This window comes from Lissotriton vulgaris, chromosome 10 (genome assembly GCF_964263255.1).
Source record: "Lissotriton vulgaris chromosome 10, aLisVul1.2, whole genome shotgun sequence".
Classification (NCBI taxonomy): domain Eukaryota; kingdom Metazoa; phylum Chordata; class Amphibia; order Caudata; family Salamandridae; genus Lissotriton; species Lissotriton vulgaris.
Genome location: NC_141698.1, coordinates 706,218,202 through 706,240,476, shown reverse-complemented (window position 1 = coordinate 706,240,476; position 22,275 = coordinate 706,218,202). Strand labels below are relative to the sequence as shown.

The window sequence follows — 22,275 nt, the reverse complement described above, 5'->3', positions numbered from 1 at the left end:
AAAAAAAAAAGCTTAAAAAAAAACACTCACAGCAGGGCCCTTGTAAACAACGCAGGTCACCTTCAGAAGTATAGCTTGCTGATGGAAAAGGTACTCTGGTTATACCACTATCTGGTAACACAATTACATATTTTATTCCTCTGTGTGCAAAATACCCAATTTAAATGTAACCCTGCAAAGGCGTGATGATGAGGAATAGCACTCAAAACTCTGGATGAAAACAGTCTTTTATTTTAAAGTTTATATTTACAAGGAAAGCAGCTCTACGCCATTGTAAACTCTTTGCGGTAAGAGCCAGTCATCCAAAGTTACTGTGCTTACATTAGCAACATTTTCTGAACACTGTAGTACACGGATAAAAAAACAAAAATAAACTTGGGATTAAAAAGACACGTACGTGTGCAGAAGGAGGTTCACATATATATATTTTTTAAAATGAATGACAAAAATAATATATACCAGTAAACAAAAATAGGCATATTTGTTTACATCACGCAGTACATAACGTTATGATGGTTTTTTTTTTATACATGATAATGCTGGGCTTCACTCTCGAGCGTCTAGGTCTGGATTCACAGGCACTTCAGCAACCCAGCAAATGCATTATTCACAACAAATGCAGTAGCAGCTACCACCAGAATCTCGATGTCCCAGATGCCTATTACAAACCTCCTTACCCGAGCTGTCTTTTGACTGAAGTTGCTCCTGGGTGTTGGTGTGATTTTGTGTAACAGTTTTGCTCTGGTTTCTCATCATTCCTAGGAGCCCACGCTGTCTACCAATTGTTATCAAAACACAAAGGAGGCAGCACAGGGATGTATATGGTTAGGTCCACTGCACAACACTGTCGACTGTTTCCTGGACAATGAAGATGCAGTTGTTTCTCCGCTTTCCTTTGCTTTGAAGTTCTCCCACTTTCCAATCTACTGGGATTACATTAATTACTGCTAATGTTGAAATATACTAGGGCATAGTAACATTTGCAGATAAATTATCTTCTTTGTGTGTTTTTCATTAGACTAGAAATGCACTGCAATAAACTGTCCTTTTTCGGTAGTGCATGATTTCTTCCCTACTCTTCATTTTTCCTAAGCTCCCCGCCATTCTCAACATTTAAGGATGACCATTACAGATCAAAACACTTCCACATAGACACAGTATATGTTACACATAGAATGTTTTCTATTCTTATTCCAGCTTGGTATGATTGTATAACGAGATGAAAAGGCAGTGTAACAGGGCCCCGACATAATAAAAAAAAAGAAAAAAAATATGGTTTTATTTTTTTAAGTTTGAATCAAGGCATTTTCAAAGGGTCAGACCAGAGCACACTTTGAAAGGATAAATAAACAATAAAAGTTTAAATGATTCATTTAAACATTTCGTAAAGCTGTACTCTTTAGTAATAATAAGACATTTTCATCCACTGAACACATCATGAAACAGTTACAAAAATATAAATGCAGTATTGATTAATTTTAACTCCCAGTTAATTTAATCCCACAGTATTGTATGTAAAGTGGATGAAACTATACACTGCAAAGTACAAAAGAGTACAACATAACAGGCCCTTACTGGCTGTTAAATGGGGCCAGAGTGGGCAACTATATCGTTTTTAATGTTGATACACAGTTTACAAATGATTGTCAAAAAGTGAAAAAAAAAGTCCATGTAAAAAGGATAACACTTGAAAAAGGTGGCAAAGACTTACAAAGGACCACTAATGCTTTGTCCATATTGCTAAAGGCACTGAAACTGACAACAACAATTATGTCAAAGTACCCTTGATTTAAAAAGTATTCAAACTACAAAGTCTTTATAAGAAAATGTTCTGTATTGCCATATATACGTTTCAGTTTCTTTTTTGACCTCAAGAATAAAATGGCCTTCCCTTTTCTGGTGTCTGTACTCGGTTCAAACGGGCCACTTGAGAAGGTGATGGTGGGACATCTTGTCTGAATGGGCCTTTAGGAAGTGTACAGTTGGGGTCTTGAACTTTCTTGTATGAATCATAATTGTTTGGTCCTTCAGATGTCTTTTTTTTAAGTTGTTGCTCCTTCCGACGTTGCTCCTGGCGAAGAAGCTCCTGAGCTTCCATCATTACCCTGGCATTAAAACCATGTCCTCCCATATAGCCATTCCTCGACCCTTGGTAGCTAGAATATCGGGGATTATCTTTTGCTGTTTGGAATCCTTCACCAGGCGAATAGTTCTGTTCCCAGGAGTCTTGTGACATAGAACTTGCATTCTTTCGGCTTTGCCTGAAAAACATAAAACAAGACATTAAGTTTAGAATTTTTTCAAGTGTCCTACCCTATTGAAGACTCTCAAAACAATCCCAAAAATACAAATTTGAATCTTTTCCTATAGTCTGATATTTCTTGTATATAACGTTTTTCCCTATGCTATTAAGATAAAGTATTTATAGGAACCTGACATATACAGTGTAGTAGAATTCAAGGACAGCCACCAAGTGATTTTAGATGCTACAACAGCATGCGTGCAATAACGAAAATACCAAATAACAATCATTAAGATTTTATCTACAGTTTAGAGTTCTTGTTGATGAAATATTTAACAGACTGTACTGACAAAGCTGTGTGGGCCAGTCACAATTAGTTTCTTCTATGGTAGGCATTCACAGGAGAGAGCCAGCAACTATTGTTATACGGATTTGTGCACTATAATAGGCTTCTCACAGCATGCTATAGTACCCTTGATTCACTGAAGGCAACTTGACCTCTTTTATAAATTTTCAATGTGCACAAAACAAAGATAACTATAGAGTATAAATTGTTTGAAATCCTTTATTCCTTTCAAACGTTTACTGTTTCTACAAGCAATGTATCTTAAAATAAGTACAATTCATATTATATTTGGCTGAGAAACATATCTATTTTCAAAATACATACTACATTGGTTTGAAATGAGACCAATATTGTCTGTTATTTACTCGTGCTTTCAGTGTGGAAACCATGGTGTTTCTCTCAGGAATGTGTGCTTGGCTGGATCAGCACATATAACTTCATTGTTGAATTCAAAATGTCTTCTATTGAAGAAATGTGAAGCCTGTTGCTCTGATTTAATATGTTTGGATCTAGAGATGTGCACAAGAAACATATTTCATGCCCCCATAATATTTGTACCACAAGCACTGTGTTATGACTGTTTTTTCTCTTCCAGTTATCCAACTTTTAGCTCACACCTCTTAAACGTTTAAAAGTGAAAACTTGTTATTAATATGGAATGAATACTTGTTTTATGTAATTTGTCTTTGCAACGTGACAATCAAGTGTACTAGAATATAGTCATAGGGTATAGTCTAAGCCGACTGTATAAACATGTATTATTGATTTGTGAAGAAATTTAAATGTAAAGCTGATAACTATGTGTCTCATTTATTGTTGTTGTTCAAAAGAAAACAGTCTTGCAGTTTGAAAATAAGTAAAATGACACTAGGCCACTTTCTCCTGGTTGTTTACACCATTGTTAAATGAAACAACGACCACATAATGCTATATAAGCTTTAAGAGAGGAACTTAGCACTACCCACTTTGGTTGAAGGCTAACGTGAAGGCATTCAATCTTCACTTGTTGCTTCAGCACAAGATGAAAATAACAACCTCTGCTATTATACAGAACATAAAGCCATAATGTTTAAACAGGTATGCGAGTGTGAACCATCTCTGTAACTAAAATTTGATTTTGCTTTTAGTGGTAAGATTAGCTTGGCGAATAAAAGAATCAGGGTGGGATTGTTATAAAGTAATACAGCAAATAAGTTGAAGTTTTATTTGTTCACACTTTTGGTAAACGTACCAGTTAATACTCTGCCTATATTTATTGTAGTAATAATTCATATTGTGTGCACTAGTAAAGGGCTTTGAATTTCATAAATTAACTACTAAATTATACCCATAGTTTCCTAGTGTTTTTAGTTTGCTCTTCTTTCATGAAAGAGGATTTCAGTTCAACTAACTATTACTGTGACTTCAAAAATGATTTGTCATTACCTGAAACACATCTCAACTCAATTGGTTGTATGATTTTTGCAGTCTAACTGGTTTTCTGTCTCGGTTTTGCACATTGACAAAGTCCTAACCAAATACTAGGCCGTGTCCTGGGGATGTTCTAGAAAACATAACTAACCACTTATCGCTTTTAACAAACTGACTCTAAATGTGTAAAACATCAAGTCCTTGAACACAGTCATTCAAAATACCTTAGCAATTTGATTTGCTTGACCTCCATCTATATGCCAGTGGCAAGTATGGTTGAATCATCCGAAATCCTCAGAGCCACTTCTGACCTCCTAACTATGACCCGTACAAAGTTTGTGGTGCAACAAACTAGGTTCTCGCTGAATCAGAATCCTCCCTTTCCTAATACACAGTGGCTGCTCCACAGTGCTTATTGTTCGCAACACTTGTGTCAGAACCCCTTTCAGATGGCCATGGGACAAGAAGAAGCTATTGGGTAAAATTGTGATGGCTGAAGCTTTTTACTCCTAGTATGGGCTCTGAGCAACTAAGCCAAGTACCTCTTCCTCACTTGACTTTCAGTGGTAGCTGAATTGAGCAGTCCAAGGATTCTCTGGGAGGAGGCAGAAGTACAGCAAACACAGGCTCACAACTCTACGTATGTTCAGCAAATAAAATAACGGAATGCCCAGCCAAATACTTGCTTTTATAAAAAGTAGTATTTATATACACACACAGTGAAATACGGTACATACTAAATAATAACACTCTTCATAGGGTCTGTATTCTAGCAAGGTCCCCAGGGGCACCAGCATCCCGCTCTAACTATGGGCTGGGTTATTCACCAATAATTTGAGGTAACAGTCAAAGTAGGTTCCACTAGTGAATACGAGTCTTAGAAGTCCCACAATGACTACTTAAAGTCATAGTGTCCCAGCGCTCCAGGTGCTACAATCAGAGCAGTTGCCCCCACCCAGGAGGTCTGCGACTTAAGGTTTGGTATTACCTGTAATAGCTGGAGAAAGATGGAGAGCGTTCAGTGGTCCGATGTGGAGGTCGACAGTGGCAAGTGCTGGGGTGGAGCAGCAGTCTCTTCGTGTCTAGCGCGGGGTCTGGACCGCTGCAACACTCCGCCATTGTTGTGGTAAGTACGCTTGGGATCTGATGCCAGACTCTGGGTGCTCCTTACATTTGCATGATGATGATGTGGCAGCTCCGAGTTTATAGTTTTCACTTGGTTTGTGGTTTACAGCCCCCTCCTCCTTCCATCTCCTGAGATATGAGGTTGCTTCCTACGCTCTTAAGGCAACATCTCCCTGTGGGTCACAACAATGACTAGAGCAAGGGGTCTCTCATTATCAAACAACTGCACCAGGGCGACAACCCTCAAGACTCACTGTGGGCCCCACCTGGTATATGCGGATCATGAACAGGCACTTAAGATGGTGTCCCGCTTCAGATCACAACGCTGTGTAGAGCGACGGCCCACTTCATCATAATGAACCACCAGAGTGACAGCCCTAAATCTTCACCATAGGCCTCACCTGGCATACGTGGTCATGAACAATGCACATGGGACGGACGGCCTGGTTTATGCGGCATTCCAGATGTAGCCCTGAATCTCTTGCACTTCTCCAGTGATCCACCAGACAGAAACCCTATCACACCTGACTTCCTCGAGGCAATCTCCCACTTTTCACAGTGTCATCAAGTCTTGGATTAGGCTGAAACTTGCTGCATGATGTCCTCTCATCAAGCAGGGAGACTGGTCATTGTCCAAACAGGCAGAACTCCTGCATTACTTCTCCATGCTAATGTGTAGCTTCAGTTTGACGATTTGGGAGTCTCAGGCTCCCCTTTTTATAATCAATTTGCAGACACAAATGGTCTTTGAAGTTCATGTTCTGGGGATTGCCCACTTTGAAGTGCCCATTTCTCTTCTTGTGCTCTTTCTCCAGAAAGCAGTCTGTCTCCAAATGTGATAGCCCCACACAAAAATCATGGGGGTGCCTCAAGGTTCACATCATGACGCCAACCTCAGTGTTATGTGCATCCAAATATTACCAAAGGCCACCAGCCCTACTGTTTATGCTTCTCCTTCCTGATATAGGTACAAGACTCTTTGACCAGTGACCCCTTAGAATCAAAGCGCCCTTTTTATGTGCACAAAGAGCCTGGCTCTTCCTTCCACCAGTGTGTGTTCCACCCAGGTCTCAGGACTGCATCACTCCACAAATCTGTCGGGGGGAATCCTCTACCTTCATACGTTGTTCCAGCTAGCCCTGGTTCTTCCAAACCGGAGCCCAGAGACTTCCATGTATTGTGCTCTTCACAAGCAAACATACATCTCTGTGCACACACACAAATACACATGTGCAGGCTCCCGTGTAATGTACCCTTTGCAGGCACATATGCATCCCAGATCAAAAACGCAACTACGTAATCTAACTCTTATGTACTCTACCACTTCATAGGCATACGCGCATCCCACCATGCTCACGCCCAACGTACCTTATTTGGCACTGCATACAACCCAATGCAGACAAAGGGTGTGTTATGCACAGAGCACGGAACTTTAACAGAGTGGGCCAGAAGGCACCACTCCTGTAATACAGGGAAAAAGGTCTATTCACTCTACTTAGCACGAAACTTACAACATTATACTGCCACCACTGCACTCCTGCTACTTAACTTCCAGTGAAGGCAGTAGCCTTCCACCACTCATGGTTAGGGCTTTGGGAACCCATCCCGGTCTTAGCAAGACTGCAATCCAGTTGACAGGCCTAGGTCATGGTGTACACGTATAATATGTTCTCGATCATGACCAAAAATAGTTACCAAGGATCCACCTATCACCGGAGCAGGATCACTCAAGGCAGGGTTAGAAAGTTTGACAGACTTTTCTGTCCCAACAGATAGGTATTGCACCTATCACATTGTCAGAATCTCACAAAAACTATGAACAGTCTACAACTGCTGTCCAGCTGAGATGTAAGTGCATCTCTAAAATCTCTTTATATAACACCTGACAGGTAGAGCGGTTACTCTGAGCACAGCACTAGCATGCCACTTCACAAAACGAATTTAGTAAAACATTCAGACTTTTGTTCATGGAGCCAACCGCAAAAGGTGAAGATCATATACACCCTGGTGTAAGCAACAGTGACTTGGGGTCTAAACTAACTACGTTAAATATGCCCCATGCCCCCTGTTGGCTAGAACAGGGAAGATATAATAGGTGAGCAGTGGACAATTCGCAGGGCCACTTCATAATGATTGACAGTTCTCTGCATTATTCACAGTTGAGAAGGGGTCCCAATGACACCCCACCATGCACAACCTTCATTCCCGCTGTTTCATTAGAGGTCTGTGTTACAGTCCATGTTATCATAAAGTATTTGAATGCGCCACAATTATTTACCTTCATTGCAAAAACATTTAGGATTCAGAAAAGGCCTTTCAGTTTGGCTGATCACCCTGGAGTAACTATCTTCAGAGCTCAGAACAGCAAGAATTGCGAAGCCCCTTGGTGCAACAGCCTAGAAGAACCCTAATGAATCAATATGAGTATGGGACAGCTAGCATTCTACTTTAAAGACCGTTGCCTCTTGCGTTATAGCTTTAATACCAAGAAGAAAAAAGCATTTTAACTTTCCTTATGATTTAAAATGCAAACTATTTTCAAGAGCAGAAAAGGTTTTTTTTTATGCAACTACAAAAACAGAAGCGATTGTTCCAGCTCAGCTGCATATTACCCTGTTCTAAAAGGGGGTTCCAGTTTCAATTTCGAGCACATCATTTGCAAACCAGTAAAACTTTGTGGGTGAGGAAATAGTTCACAAATGTGCCTGGAGGTCCATATATACAACATACCACCCCCCTCCAAAACACCTCCAAAAAAGGACACTGTTTATCCTAAATTAAAACGCTTTCATACCTCCCACACACAAGAAACGCTAAAAAAAAGAAAGGCCTAATACCTTTAGATGGAACTAAAATATATACATCAGAAATAAAGAAAGATTGTGGATGGTGGAAGAAAAGACTAGATCCCAATTGAATAGACTAAAAGTGCAGGAAAGACACCCCAGCTTTATGACACATAAGGTACCCAAGTGATAAAAGAAAGCCAGAAAACCATCACATCTTACAGTGCCCTTGAATGACTCAACTTTCCGTAAGTCCTTCACCCCTACTTGCCCTTTCTGTCAAGACTAAATACTGTTGCCAACTTAAAAATAAGAGCAAAGAAATAATACAATCAAGCACAATTAGCAATCTGTAATTGTAGATGACCGATTAACTCGGGCACTATTTTGTTTATCATTATAGTGTTGTTTTAGTACCTTTTCGCCAGGAGTTTTTTTGCAGTACAAAGGCTCACTAAGCTCCAACCATTTGTTTCGTTTCATGGCACTGACTTTAAAGTTGACCTCTAAATTGTTTGCCTTATAGTTACCATTATTTTTCAAGTCCATATCCAAATGTGCAGAAGAAAGTTCTGTAATTGTCACAACTTAAAAGATAATGATCCAAACACTTAGGGGGGAAAAGGGCAATAGGAAATTGCTTAAGGGTCTGACCCCGCCGTGTTTACCCACCCTGCAGTCAATATGGTTTTCATTTCTTTGTCTTCCTCCTTTCTCAATAAACACACACACACACACACACACGCACAGAAATTGTCTGTTATAAAACGAGGCGTCCTATTATAGCGATGATGAACAGTGCCAAAGTCAGAAACCAGAGTTCTGCAGCCTGGCTTCTTAGAACAGTATATGTGTATCTGTAGGCTCACTTTCACTTCAAAGGGAACCACTGTGCGGCTGATCCATCTACTGTGTGAACAGTAGGGGTGGGCAGAACATTCCGCAACAGGGCCGGCTCTAGGCTCATGGTGGCCCTGTGCAGGGAGCGTAGGTGGGGGCCCCGGAAGAGGGGGTCCGGACGGGGCAGAGCTTTGATGTCAATATACTCATTGTGGTCACTTGTTTTATTTGTTTTGTTTTCCACTGTTGAACGTGTTGACGCTTCTTTGTTTTTTGGGAGGAATGTAGTGTCCAGGGGTACACCTTCCTGTGCAGGCCCTCTCTCCTAATAGGAATGTCCTACACTTTCTTACACCAAACCCCCGCAGGTGTCACCAGTAAAGTAACACTGGCAATAAAGAAAGAGTTGCTATGTGCGTGCCATGACTCCAGTAGCTTAACAGCACTCTGCCTCTTTCTCATTTGTTATCCCTAATGAAGGGCTAGTGCCCATAATACTTCACCCAACAGTACCTCAGCTGGAGCAGAAAATGCTACCCCAGCCTACCACGGCCTGGAACACCCTCCTTGCCGCAGCCCCCACGACGGATATGCCCGGTCCCTTGCAAATATTTTCCACCTGCAAAAAGCATTAAGTAAATGTCAGTGGAGTATTCTTCAGAACAAGGCAAACTATTGAGATTTCCACTTGTTATTTACCATTTGCATAGTTATTCCCCCATTCCGTAGATTAGAAGCTTGGAATTTCCCAATTTAGGTGCAGAGGTTCAGTAGGAATCTTCAGTCCTCCCAGCCCCAAGTATTCAAGCACCTATATATTGCCCAAATGAGGACCATAAGAAGGCCCCTAATAAGTAAAAGTAGAGATACAGAGCGACTGAGACTGCGGGTAACTATACGCCATCTAATATTTGTATCTATGCATCAACACAGAAGACGGGCTAATAATGAAATCAAACACTGTGAAGACTTGAAGCTATTTTTGTACGATCAATAGAGAATGCACGAGTAAGAGAAAGGTTATTAAGACGGGGTAGGTAGGCGCAGCCACCTAACACTTTGTTTTGAGTTCCATAAAGCAATGATGGCGTGATAACAGCCTGGAGTGAGGTCCTAAGCGATTCCCTCAATGAGGGTTGGAAGAGGGTGTGACTTAGACAGACTCCAATCTGGACGCACTATACAGTGCTCCTTTTCCCCTTGCACTTACCGAGGGGGCGGTGCCTGCTGATGTCGCACGAGCTGCAGGGTCTGGAACTCGATCTGCCAAGAAGAGCTGTTTCACCGCGGACCACCGAGCCCAAGACCTGTCGTTTCAGTCTTAGATTCACTGAGATTGGAGGGGGACGCACACATTTGGTTCAGCGGTCATATAGGGCGACAGTCCTGCCTAGGCAGGGCGTCACCTGCCAGAGAGGGCATCGCAGGTTCGCTCTCTCGGTGAGATTTATTTTGTAGCTTTTTAATACCAAGCAACACAATCCTGCCGTTTTCGTTAATAATGAAGCGGCTTGTGTCTCCTGACCACTGGATGACACCAGATGCCATGTTTTCTATTTCCCTGGAACATGTTTCGTTTTCATACTTAGAAACAGGTGCAACATGGGGCACCTGGCCAAAGCGGAAGCAGCATCTAGAGGCCTCAGGGTACTCGCGCTCATTTCTGACATGCTGGGCCCTGCAGACGTGTGATTCGCTTGCTCGAGGACACGGAAGGACAGCGGTAGTATTTAAATGCTGAGAATAGCGGGCGCAAGCTCACAAGCCAGGTCCACCGTTCGCAGTTTAGAACACTTTTGATTGGTGGGATTCAGTGACAGAGGCCATCCGACAAAGTGCAGTTACCTAGCAACCGCCGAAGATGACAATTGTTAATGCGAGTAAATTTCCGTAAGCTACTAAGATATTTGACATCACTAATAAACTAACGCTGCATGGACCATTTTTATTTGTTTGTAAGGTGATACATATGCTAGCTGGATCTAAACAGTGTAACCCAGGTCAGCAGTCAGGCGCGTGAGAGGCGAGGGAAGCGGCTTCTGTGTGACCTTCGCGCAGTGGCGTAACGAAACCTCAGGGGGCCCCCCTGCAAAGTGCATGGAGGGGCCCCCTACCAAACTTAATACAGAGCTCTCAGGCCATGTACTGTGCTTAGGGGGCCCTCTAGAGCTCGCCCCCCCCCACTGGAGGGGATGCGGGACCTTTGTTATGCCCCTGTGCATCTTTTGATCATTTATCTTTCAGAAGTTCCAACACTCGTATGCGCTTTACAGCCTACCAGCCTGGTTCACAGAACCAACTTACTACAAAATCCTAAACTTACTACCATTTTGGTATTCACAGAATGCAGTTACTCATCTTGGTATTCACAGAATGCACTTACTCATTGATGAGTAAGTGCATTCTGTGAATACCAAAATGAGTAACTTACTCATTTTGAGTAACTTACTCATTTTGGTATTCACAGAAGGCACTTACTAATTGATGTGGTTTTTTACACATGTCACCAACTTGCACTTTGCAAAGCTGGTAAAGTTGAAAGTGGCAAAGTAACAAGTTGTTAAATTCTCGAGTTTATAGACCCTTCAATACTGTATCTGATCTATGTGTGAAGCAACCTTCAATTGATGTCGCCTATACTGCTCTGTGTGTGAGGGAAGGTGGTCCAAGTGCCGCCCATGCTGTTCCTGCTCAGTGTGCTGGCGTGTGTGGAGGGGGATGCTTGAAGCCACCTGTGATGTGGGTATTCTCTGTGAGGGAATGTTGCACTGGTGCTGCCTATGCTGTTCCTACTCAGTGTGTGTGTGGGGGGAGTTGCATGATGTCAACTGTGTGAGGGAAGGTTGCGCTGGTGCTGCCCATGCTGTTCCTCTTCATGCGCAGAGCATGAAGGGAAGCTGCAGTGAGGGCACTTGTCCTGTTCTGAGCGTTGCCTTTGTCATCACATGTTTTGTGAGACCTGCATTTCCTAAGAGACTCCAGTGCTCCCACCAGTCCAGATCACAGGGATCTGAAAATCACTTCAAGAGGAAAACTGCTTGCTCGTGAGCTACCGTATTGATAGATGTAACAAGCCCTTCTAAATCTTGGAAGATCACACCAGCATCTGAAAGGAGCTCAAGAGACCTATCCAGAGGGACACTGAGGGAATCACAAGGCAGCCCCTTGAGCAAGGTGACCCAGCAATCCTCAAGTGGAATACTTGGCCTTAAAAATAAAATTGATGTGACATTAACATTATGTAGCTCAAAAAAGAACCAGCTCTACAACAAAATAATATAATCTAACAAAAGGGCATTGTCCCAAAAGTGGAGTTAAAGGAACACATCATCTCCAATTCGTAGCAGAGGCCCAAGTGGCAGATGTGAAGAGAAAACTTTGAACCATGTAAAAGAACGGAAAACATACAAACATATAAGAGGAGGTTTTTTCAAGTAAAAATGGCTCCATAATTTTACAAGGAACGTAGCTCAAAGACGAAGAGTACCTCACGTTCGTTACTCCCATTGCTATTCCCATTGATTCAATCAGGACTGCTGAGGTCTCGAAACCTTCCGAGTCCACCTCTAACAAGTCTGAGTAAATGCCACTGTCTCTCCTTCCTGGCCAAGTAACAGACTCCCTTATTCTCCGGAACAGACGCCCTGCCTGTGATTGAAATACCTCACAGAGATGAGCTCTCTAGTCACGAGTGCAAATATGCGAAAACGAAAACCTCAGTATTTCAAAAGAAATCTTGCCTTTACGATGAAACATTCACAACACGCACCTCAACATTGTGTTTTTTCATGAAAAAGAACTTCCACTCGTGAAGCCCCACCAGCAGCAACATAGCCGTGCAAGCTTCCTCACAGTCGAACCCTAAAGATTAACAAAAAGTGCAGTACAAGCATTTGAACAATCTATTTGTGCACCCGTGCAGACACCATTATATTGGTAAAACGTTATAATATTTACAGCACGCTGAAGTTGCAGAAGTGATGTGCGAGGCGCCCTGTAAAATCTACTCTGCACGTATCACACATTCAAGCATTAGTGAAAGTACTTGCCTCGTAGTCTGTCTCCATGTCTCTGGCGTGGCTGGGTCCTGGCATGCCTCAGCTTACAAATCACGCGCACTTCAATTGCGCATACGCGGAGACAACTGCGCACTCACCCGCCATTTAATTAACGGATAGCCTGAGAAGCCCGGCCGGGCCCGCGCATGCGCAGTTGAGCTTGCGCAACATTTAATTCAGTCCTATTTAATGAATTGATGAAGAGCCTCTGGAGCTCGGCCGGGGTCCGGGCGTGCGCACCATTTACTCTATCAAGAGGCCAGGCGTGCACACCATTGTGATGCTGCCCCCCCCCCGCAACGTGTGTTACGCCCCTGCCTTCGCGAGAGGAGTGTCTGTGAGTCAGGAGAGGTGCCGCGCGCTGGCCTCTTGTAACCAGGACGGGCCTGACTCACGCTGCCATTGCCCGGAGGCCGCCAAATCCTGCCAGGGGGCCGCCACTCCAGTGATCCTTCCGATCCTCGTCGTGGCGGCCCCTGGGGTTTGGCGGCCCTGTGCAGGTGCACAGTTTGCACATGCCTAGGGCCGGCCCTGTCCGCAAAACGGTAAAAAGCTCGGCGAACATGCAGAAATTCCATGAACATGCGGAATTGCTTGTTCGCGATGCTTTCTTCCTGTTCGCCATCGCTGTTTGCGTGCTCGCGGGAGAAATATCTTGCGAACACGCATTTTGAGAACGCAAACAAGCAAAAAATTCCGCGAAGCCGCGAAACGTAGAATTTTAGGCAATTTCGTGTTCTCCGCGGAACGTGAAATCACCCAGATTCCGCAAGTGGAACGGAATTTACCACCCAGGCCTAGTGAAAAGCCCCACCCACGAGGCCAGAATTCAGTAAACCAGCTGTTCTGCTTAGAGTGGAGGTGGACTTTCGGCATTTTTTAATAAATTCCCCAAAGCAATAACTCATATATGTTTGAGGGCCAGGGTGTAACTATAAAATTGCACCCACAAAAGCCAAGTACCCCGTCTTCTCAGAGAGGTTTTCATGAAGCACAGATGATTGTAAGAATGACAGGCCCTCAGTTGTGGCTGTCACCTGGAGATCCGCTCTTTCTGTAAAAGAAGAACCGGACTAGACCGCCTCTTTTTCAGGAAAATGTTGAAAACACACCTCTTCTGGTTTTGCTTGAGCTAAAATTACATTCTTTCATCACTTGTTACTAAAATCTTCTACCAGCCTATCAGTTTGAACTATCTCTTTTCCATCGGATAAACCTCCAGCCACTTATTAAATGTGCAGCCAGTTATTTCTCAACCTAATTTTAGGTACAGCAGCGCCAGAGAAATATATATAAAATGGCAACTCGTCACTGTGCCTAGGAAGAAGGTTCTTACTTGAAATACGTGGGGCACGTGACCAGCTTTAGCCATTCCGTTCATGCAACTGAAACTGAAAGCAATGGGGAAAGCAGGGCATGCAACCGTAAATCAAGGACAGTACACGCACTAGTAAAAGAAGCGCCTTGTGGGGATTCAGTTAGCAGCGCTGCGTGATGCGCGTCAATGTAGTTCATTCATCTGCTCATTCATTCAAATAGAGTTTCAGAGATCAAGAGATGGAAATTAAGTGTAAGGGAGTTAAGCAGTTGTGCGTGTTTCTGGCATGAAGTGCTTTAACACCTCACTAGGGATAGTAAGCGCTATTTAATTGCAAATGCGATACAATACGGAGGGGCCACAAAAGTTTGCAAATGACCTACTTCTGGGCACATCTGACACACAGGCAATAGCGCCTTACCTGGGCAGTGAACTGTACTGGCGCTGGGCCTGCTGGAAGCTCTCGCGGTCTTCTTGCCTCTCTCGCTGCGCCTGCACCTCTACAGACACCGAGTGCCTGCCACTCTGGGTGTAGCTGCTGGAATTTGGCTGCAATATAAAACACAGTGTATTAACGGTAAGAAAACAAGCACAACTGATGGCCACAAAAAAAAAGCTGCGTTTGAGGAAAGACCAAATCAGCAATTTGAGGAATGTTAGGTCCTTTAATTGTTAATTCACAAGTGGCTGTGTAACTCCATCGCACGTATTACTACCGTCCTGCTGGAGATCTGCTTGATACGTCTTATGTTGAACTGACTGGTATCAGTGTTAATGGCAGTGCTGCCGTGGATCTTGCGTTGCACATGTATAGATTCACAAATAATGTCAGGGTTTATTTTCAGATCATACACCTGCTTTCTGTTCTGTTTCTAGCGGTCTCACTCCTGCACTGAAATTAGAATCTGAGCACTTAAAAACACAAAAAACTAGTCCCCTTCGGTGTCCAATGCTAGAAACTCTGACATTCAGAGGACATCCGTGTATTCAAAAGGTCCTTTCTGTAATTATGTCGTCAACAATTTGTGCAGACAAAAAATAACCACTGAACAGGTACAAAGGTGGCACCAGATGGCAAGGAGACACAATGAGCATAGGCGAAACGGCACACAGGACAAGGGAAAGGGGGAACCATGCAGGGGCGGCTCCTCCTCAATGGCGGAGGAGCGTCGCCCCACTGGCTCGGAGCCAGCAAGTGAAAAATAAAACAATGTTCTATCATTGTTTTATTTTTCATTTTCCGGCTCTGAGTCAGCACTGCAAGGCGGAGGGGCGGGGCATGGGAGAGGGGAGGAGGAGTGTCATGTGCACTTCTAAGTGCGCATGTGTGTTTGGCCGGCTGTCTCAGGCTGGCCAACCACACATGGGCACTTAGGTTTCTCCAACCCAGCTGTATTGAACATCTGGGCTGGAGAAACAGCACAGGCTCCCAGTCCTGAGCGGAGCCTCCTTTCAGCCTGCTCAGGCCAATCCCTGTGCTGCTCTCAAGCATGACAGCAGAGCGGGGATTGCATAGGGATTCTGATGCTGCCCCAGTGCCTGCTGGGACAAGGAAGATGCAGCAGGCGGCCGGCACCTCCAGGTAAGTGTTTTTTTTTATTTATTTTTTATTATTAAACCCTTCTCGCGTTCCCCCATGCCCCCTCCACCACCTCTTCATTGTGTCGCCCGTCACTGGAACAATGGAAGGTAGATCTAGGGAATGGGAGGTCAACAGGGATGCGGGACACAACTTGGGTATAGCTTGCCCATGAGGCTAGAGGTTGACAGGCAGGGCCTTTGGAGCAGAGGGGGCAAACAGGCGCTGGGGGGCGGGGCATGAGTGGGGTGGCACAAAGACATCTACAAGTCTAAAAAACTTCAGTAACAAAGGTTGTAGCGGAAATCTGGAGTTGGAAATAAGTTAGAAACAGGCAGACAAGCCTTATAAGTATCAATTTTCTGAGTAGGAGTGGATCGGATATCATATCTAAGACAAAATATGAAACATAAATAATCCATTTTTATCAAGGAAACGTGTACACATACTTAACCTGCACTGTTTGATGATGACAAACTATAAATTGTGTTCTAACTCCTTATTATGAAGCCTATATGCCACTCTCACTTTAAAACATTAAAGAAGGAACAGTGTATGAACTGATTCCGTGACTAATGCTTTTCATTGCCAAGGTCTAAAGCTGCAAGGTATAAATCAGCATGTCCTACAAAATGCAGCAGACAATTTAATTAAAAATGCATTATCTGTGGTTTGAAAAAACGGCTGTATATCATTAGATGTGGCTATTAATCATATCAACAACTTCCAATGATGAAAACAAAAAGTTAAATGTAGGTACATCCTAGTGTGTTTCTGCAGAGAATACAGGTTTTGAAAGCTATATCAGACTCAAAGGGCCAGTTTTTCTAGACACCAAACAATATGCCAATAAAAAGAAAAATTATTCTAACAGACCACTCCTGAAAGTCACAATGTTTGTGAATTGGTTGTCGGCTGTGCGCATACACTTATGCTCTGCTCCTATGAAGGAAAGAGGGCACTTAAAGTGTCAGGAATCACGCCAGGAGGTCACTGCAGCTTGCACCACATACACTGCCCCTGCCATGCTGCCAATGATTGTAACAACACAACTAATAACTATCACACTCCTTCAAGTGTGACAATTCAGACCATTTCAGGCCTCCAAAGCTAAAAGAATGGCTTTTTAATGGATATTGAATTATTAATCAACTGTTATGGTCTTCTCTAAATTATCCAAACAATGCCACCTTGTGGCAGCATGTCTGGCAAGCTCCGGTGCTGACAAATAAGTGAGGGTTCCAAGCACCGGAAACCTATAGCTCAAATTAAACACTGCGAAGTTATGCCTGATCAGTGCAAGGCAAAGGCCTTGACCCCAATGAACACAAAGTTGTTGAGGAACTGCAACGCTGAAATATATCACTAAAATCTATTTTATGACCACATCACATTTTCTAATATAACATACGTCCTTACCAGACGCAGGAACAGTCCTTCCCAGTATGGCTATGAATTGCAGAGATTAGAGAATTAATGTTGGCGTGGCCTACCTCTCAAGGCTGGTTCTGTGGTTCTTCTTCAGATGCAAACATATATTCTGTTGAGTGGTCACAAAAGGTGGGAACATCCCCTCACTTTTTATGGCCAACCCAAGATACCAGGATAGCTGAATTATATTTTTCTGTTATAGGAGTACTCTTTTTTTAGATGAGAAGGTACAACATTTATGAGAAATTTAACTACGGACTTTTAAGTAATATCTGGGACAGACAATGCTGTTTTTCTTATATGATTTGGCATAAACAAAACAACTCATGATTCCTGCATTAAATGGGACTCAAGAAAACAAGCATGATCCAGTATTTGACTGGTGTCGGATGCAGGTGAATGAGTTTGTCTTGTGACAATAGAAGAAGCTCCTGGAACCAATACTGTCTGGGCCAACGGGGTGCAATCAGAATTAGGCAGCAGCCTTCCAGTTTCAATTTTTGAGCACTCTGGGGATCAATGGAATGGGGGAAAAGCGTAGGCATAGACCCCGGACCTTCTTCTTAAAAGGGCTTTTCCCCTTGACCCCGGTTGAGGGACCCTGCAGGTGTAATATCGGCACTTTTTGTTCTCCTGTGATGCAAACAGATCTAGAGCTGGTTTGCCCCATGTCTGAAAGATCTTGTTCACCTGAGTTTGTTCTAACTCCCACTTGTGGCAGCCGGATAGAGATCCGCTTAGCGAGTCTGCCAGTTTATTGTGTAGACCTTTGACATGCTCGGCCTTCAAGGTTATTCCGTGAAGCATTGTCCATTCTCACAATTCTTGTGCATCCTGGAAAAGCGTTATGAACCTTGTTCCTCCGTGTTTGTTTATGTAGTACATGCTGGTCGTATTGTCGGTATGGACCAGCACTGATGAACCGGCTATCATTGGCAAGAAACCTGAAGAGAAAAGAATATGGCTCGATGCTCCAGACTGTTGATGTGCCTCTGTTTCTGTATCTGAGACCATCTTCCCTGGTTCTGTAAATTGTGCAGATGACCTCACCATCCTTCCATGGAAGCGTCTGTCTTTAATACGAAGAGACCTTGAGCAAGATTTGTTGTTTGAGACCAACAACGGAGTGCGTCCACCATACATGCGATTATTTGGATAACATCCTCTAAAGAGCCCAATGTCAGTTGCCATTGTTTCTGCAATTCCTCTTGAAGAGGTCTCATTTTGAGCCGAGCAGTATGGATCAAGTTGATCACGGAGGAGCACATTCCTAGGAGCGATTTGAATGTTCGAACAGAAACTGATGATCTTTTTGAAATGGTTGTCGCTAATATTTGACGACGCACTTGACCATCTTGAGACAAAAATGCTTTGTACTGGACGGTGTCCAGGGATGCTCCGAGGAACAGAATGTTCTGAGTTGGAATCACATTTGATTTGCCCTTGTTCAGAGTGAGCCCTAGTGAATTGAACACACGGAGACAAATTGTTGTAGCAACCTTGGCTTCTTGCGTCGACGGAGCTTTGAGCAGCCAATCGTCGAGATATGGGAACACTTGGATCCCCCGGGATTGTAAAGTCGCTGCTACCGATGCTAAGCACTTGGTGAAAATCCATGGCACTGATTTTAGGCCAACTGGGAGCACCTTGAATTGATAGTGGGTGCCAGCCACTGTGAATCGCAGATATTTTCGATGTTATTTTTGGATGGATAGGGATATGAAAATATGTGTCTACCATGTGCAGAGAAGTCATGAAATCCCCTTTGTTTAGGCACCCCAGAATATCGGAAAGTGTTACCACCCGGAAAGTTTGTTTTTTGAGAAATTTGTTGAGATTGCAGAGATGCAGAGTTGGTCGTCATTTTCCTGACTTCTTTTTGATTAGGAAGAAACGAGAGTAGAAACCTGATCCTCTCTGCGTGGATGGTACTTCTTTTATTGGTTCCTTGAGGAGCATGATCAAGACTTTTTTGCACAACAGGTGAAGACGAGGGGTAGAGGCAATTAAGACAATCTTTATGAAGATCATCAACATGGACCCTCTTCTTCCCACAGGTCTGCAGGAGCGGAAGAGGCCCTTCTTGTCAGACATGCTTGCTTGAAGAGCTGAAGAGAAGAAAACTGAGTAGCACTCAGGGACACTCCCTTCCACACGACGTGTGGTGAAAATCTGAGAACTGCTTCTGTTGGGAGTGTTCTAGGGGGTGCTGATAGCGGATTGGTTGGAGCTGACTTTTGGTGGTCCTTTTCCTGTAAGGACGTAGATAGGCTGCTAAGATATAGCCTTTGGCCTCTTTTGGCCTATTTATTAATTATGGCACTGCTTTTGTATTTTACCGTGGGACTCCCATCTCGATGACGGGCAATGATTCAGGCATGTGTATCTATGAAAGATACCCCAATACTGGATAAACACGCTTGATGCTTGGCACGGCAAACAGTGGGGTCTCTCAAGGACCTGTGGAATGGGCACATTGAAATGCTCTAATCATTATTTAGGGCCACAGATGGCGAGGAATGTATTTATTGTTATGTGTGAAGAAGTCAGAAAAAGATAGCCAGTCTTCCATCTGGGTGTCCGAGGACCAGGTATGAATCAACCAAATTATAGAAGAGCGGAGGCGAAAAGTTTTTCTTATGTGTTTTCCATCACACTGGGGTAGGAGCGCATGGGAGGGTTCATGGCAAATCACTGCCTTGCCTTGGCAACCTCTAGACATGACAATGTTGTTCTTCCCTGGGGTGCAATGTGGTGATAGCCAAGCTTTAGAATTCACTCCTCAGCTACTTTCCAACTCCATTACTGGGAGAATGAAGGTGTGGCCTGGGAAAATAAAAGGGTGCCCTGAAAAAATTGTAGCCTCTGAGATGGTTTCCAAACGTCCCACAAGTGTTATCTTGCTCACTTGAGTTTCACTTCACAAAATACTTGTCACACGCCATATAATAATATGATCAGTTAAAAATCCGGCGGCTGTAGAGATGGGGCATGTCATGGAAAGGGGCGCACGGGCAAATTATTTAGTGCATGAATTAGCAGGAGCGTGCACATGGCATTTGTGCTAAAATGGACTTGCAGTTAATCGCTTTCTTTTTCTCTCTCCCCAGCTCGGCTGCTCCTTGCGTTCCTCCCTCGTCGTGCCCCTCCCTCCCTTCTCTTTTAGCGCTCTCCTTAACCCTCGCCCTGAGGACAGTCCTGCCTTCCAAGATGGAGGACCCCTTCTTGGAGTGGTAAATAAAAAAAAGAAATAAAATGTGTGTGAAAAGCCTTTTTTTAGGAAACGAGCAGCCTTGCTGCAAATTTCATCTGCTGGACCCAGCAATGGAAGAGTCAGTTTGGGGGGGGGGGGGGGGGGGGGGGGGGGAGTCGGTTGGCGGACAGTAGGAGCCTGCAGGGTTGAGGGAGCAAAGAGAGCTTTGCAGTAGTGCTGGGTGTTGAAATATCATAATAAAAAAGCAAGACTGGGGGAGCTGAGGGAAACAACTAACAACGGCAGGGATAAGTAACCTAGAGAGAGACAGAGAGAGAGAGAGAGAGAGAGAGAGAGAGAGAGAGAGAGAGAGAGAGCCCTCCTACTATTCAATAAATGTGGACGGTAAAGTCGAATTAACATGCACTCACCACAAATGGCCGAATGAAAAGCAGCACTGACAGAACCTAAGGTTTACACTTGTATAAGGAAATGGTTTTGTGTGTTGTGTGGGAGCTATGAAATGGCGCAAGCAGAAAAGTGCACTCTCAAAAGGGCAAAGTTAGTACAAGCGCTTGGTTGGGAGTACATCAGGTTGCTGTTTGGGAAGAAATACAGGCAAGGTGATAAAATAAGTGCTTAATAGTTGCTCTCCCAGGGACTCCACTAGTAGATGCTGATCTTCTTGTCTTGCTTGCACACTTGCCCCCCTCCTTTTTTGGGAAATCTCCATCACCCCCGAAAGCTCCTGGCCTTATGGTTAGATTTGTAGCTTTCTGCATTCATGCCCAGCTGCTCCAAAGATGTCTGTGTATACTTTCCTAGTACATATCAAGGTTTGTAACCCCAGACGCACCACCTCAAACTTTCATCCTCTATAGCTGAAAAAAAGAGGTCTAGTCACCTTCAGGTTCATCCCATCTCCCTCTGCCAGACTAGTTTCACTCCCCAATCTCGGAATGATAAAGTCTGTAACACACTGGCATCACTCTGGCAGCCCATTTATTGCAGGGCCCAACCAGCCTTACATCCATTGTAGGTCAAAAAAATATTTATCATTGGGGGGCTAAAGTCAAAGTGACTTCAACCTCCTTTCCACAGTCTTCGGATAGCTGAGCATCTGGCTGTCCCGTTATGGAGTCATTGCTCACCCTGTTTCAGTGATGTGGTGAACTTGCAGGAGCACAGGTTCAAATCCTAGCAGGGCGAACTCAAAATATCATCCTTGCCATCTTAATAAAACAAGTGCGATAGGGTGGTGGAGTCACTGTGACTCCACCTGTTGCTCTGAGAATCACACTCTTCTCCATCTGCCAGCCTTGTCCCAATTCTGAATCCTCAGCCTCCTGAAACCCCTGACACTCTGATTGTCCTTGTGCAAGTATAGCTTCGCTGGTTAAGCTGTGTGCTAAACCCACAGGTTCAAAGGCTTAATTTTCCGAGGGGCCACTTCAGCCTGTCACCCTGTCCACGTTAATGAAATATTAATCACTGGGAGGTAGTGGTTATAGTGACCCTTTTTTGTGAACCACCCCCCCCCCCCCCGCCTACCCTGCCCACCCACGTTTTTCCCAAGTCTAAAGTAGGTCAATTTGTACACAAAGTGGGTGACCCAATATACCCTTGAGGGCGTGAGCTATATAAATGATAAGGTAGGGTTTGCCTTCAAGGGATTTTTTTAAAACTGAATATTAAACAAATTATTTATAATTATAAAGAATGAATCTTAGGCCCTAGTACTTTTGGCCCAAGCTAAACAATAGACAATCACCATATAAATTTGCAGTGACTTTTTGATTTAAATAAAGCACTAAACATTACAACAAGAAAATATATTTGACAATATTTGACAGACGAAAAAGAGCACAGAAACCAGTATATATAAAAATATTTTTCTTTATGATTGTATTTTCAGAGAGGGTACTCGAGTGTATATAAACAATGTGA

At 43.6% G+C, this 22,275-nt stretch overlaps 1 protein-coding gene across 7 annotated transcripts in view; it reads right to left on the bottom strand.

Moving 5' to 3' along the window:
- Positions 1 to 209: 209 nt before the first annotated feature.
- PARD3 (par-3 family cell polarity regulator) overlaps positions 210 to 22,275 on the bottom strand; it is a 1,412,997-nt gene continuing 1,390,931 nt past the window's right edge. For all 7 annotated transcript variants that reach the window (XM_086941535.1, XM_086941533.1, XM_086941537.1 and 4 more), the window contains 2 exons: positions 14,547 to 14,674; positions 210 to 2,261 (listed from right to left, as the gene is read on the bottom strand). In XM_086941535.1, coding sequence (XP_086797661.1) covers positions 1,871 to 2,261; positions 14,547 to 14,674 — 519 coding nt within the window. In that variant the 3' untranslated portion in view covers positions 210 to 1,870. The remainder of the gene's footprint in view (positions 2,262 to 14,546; positions 14,675 to 22,275) is intronic.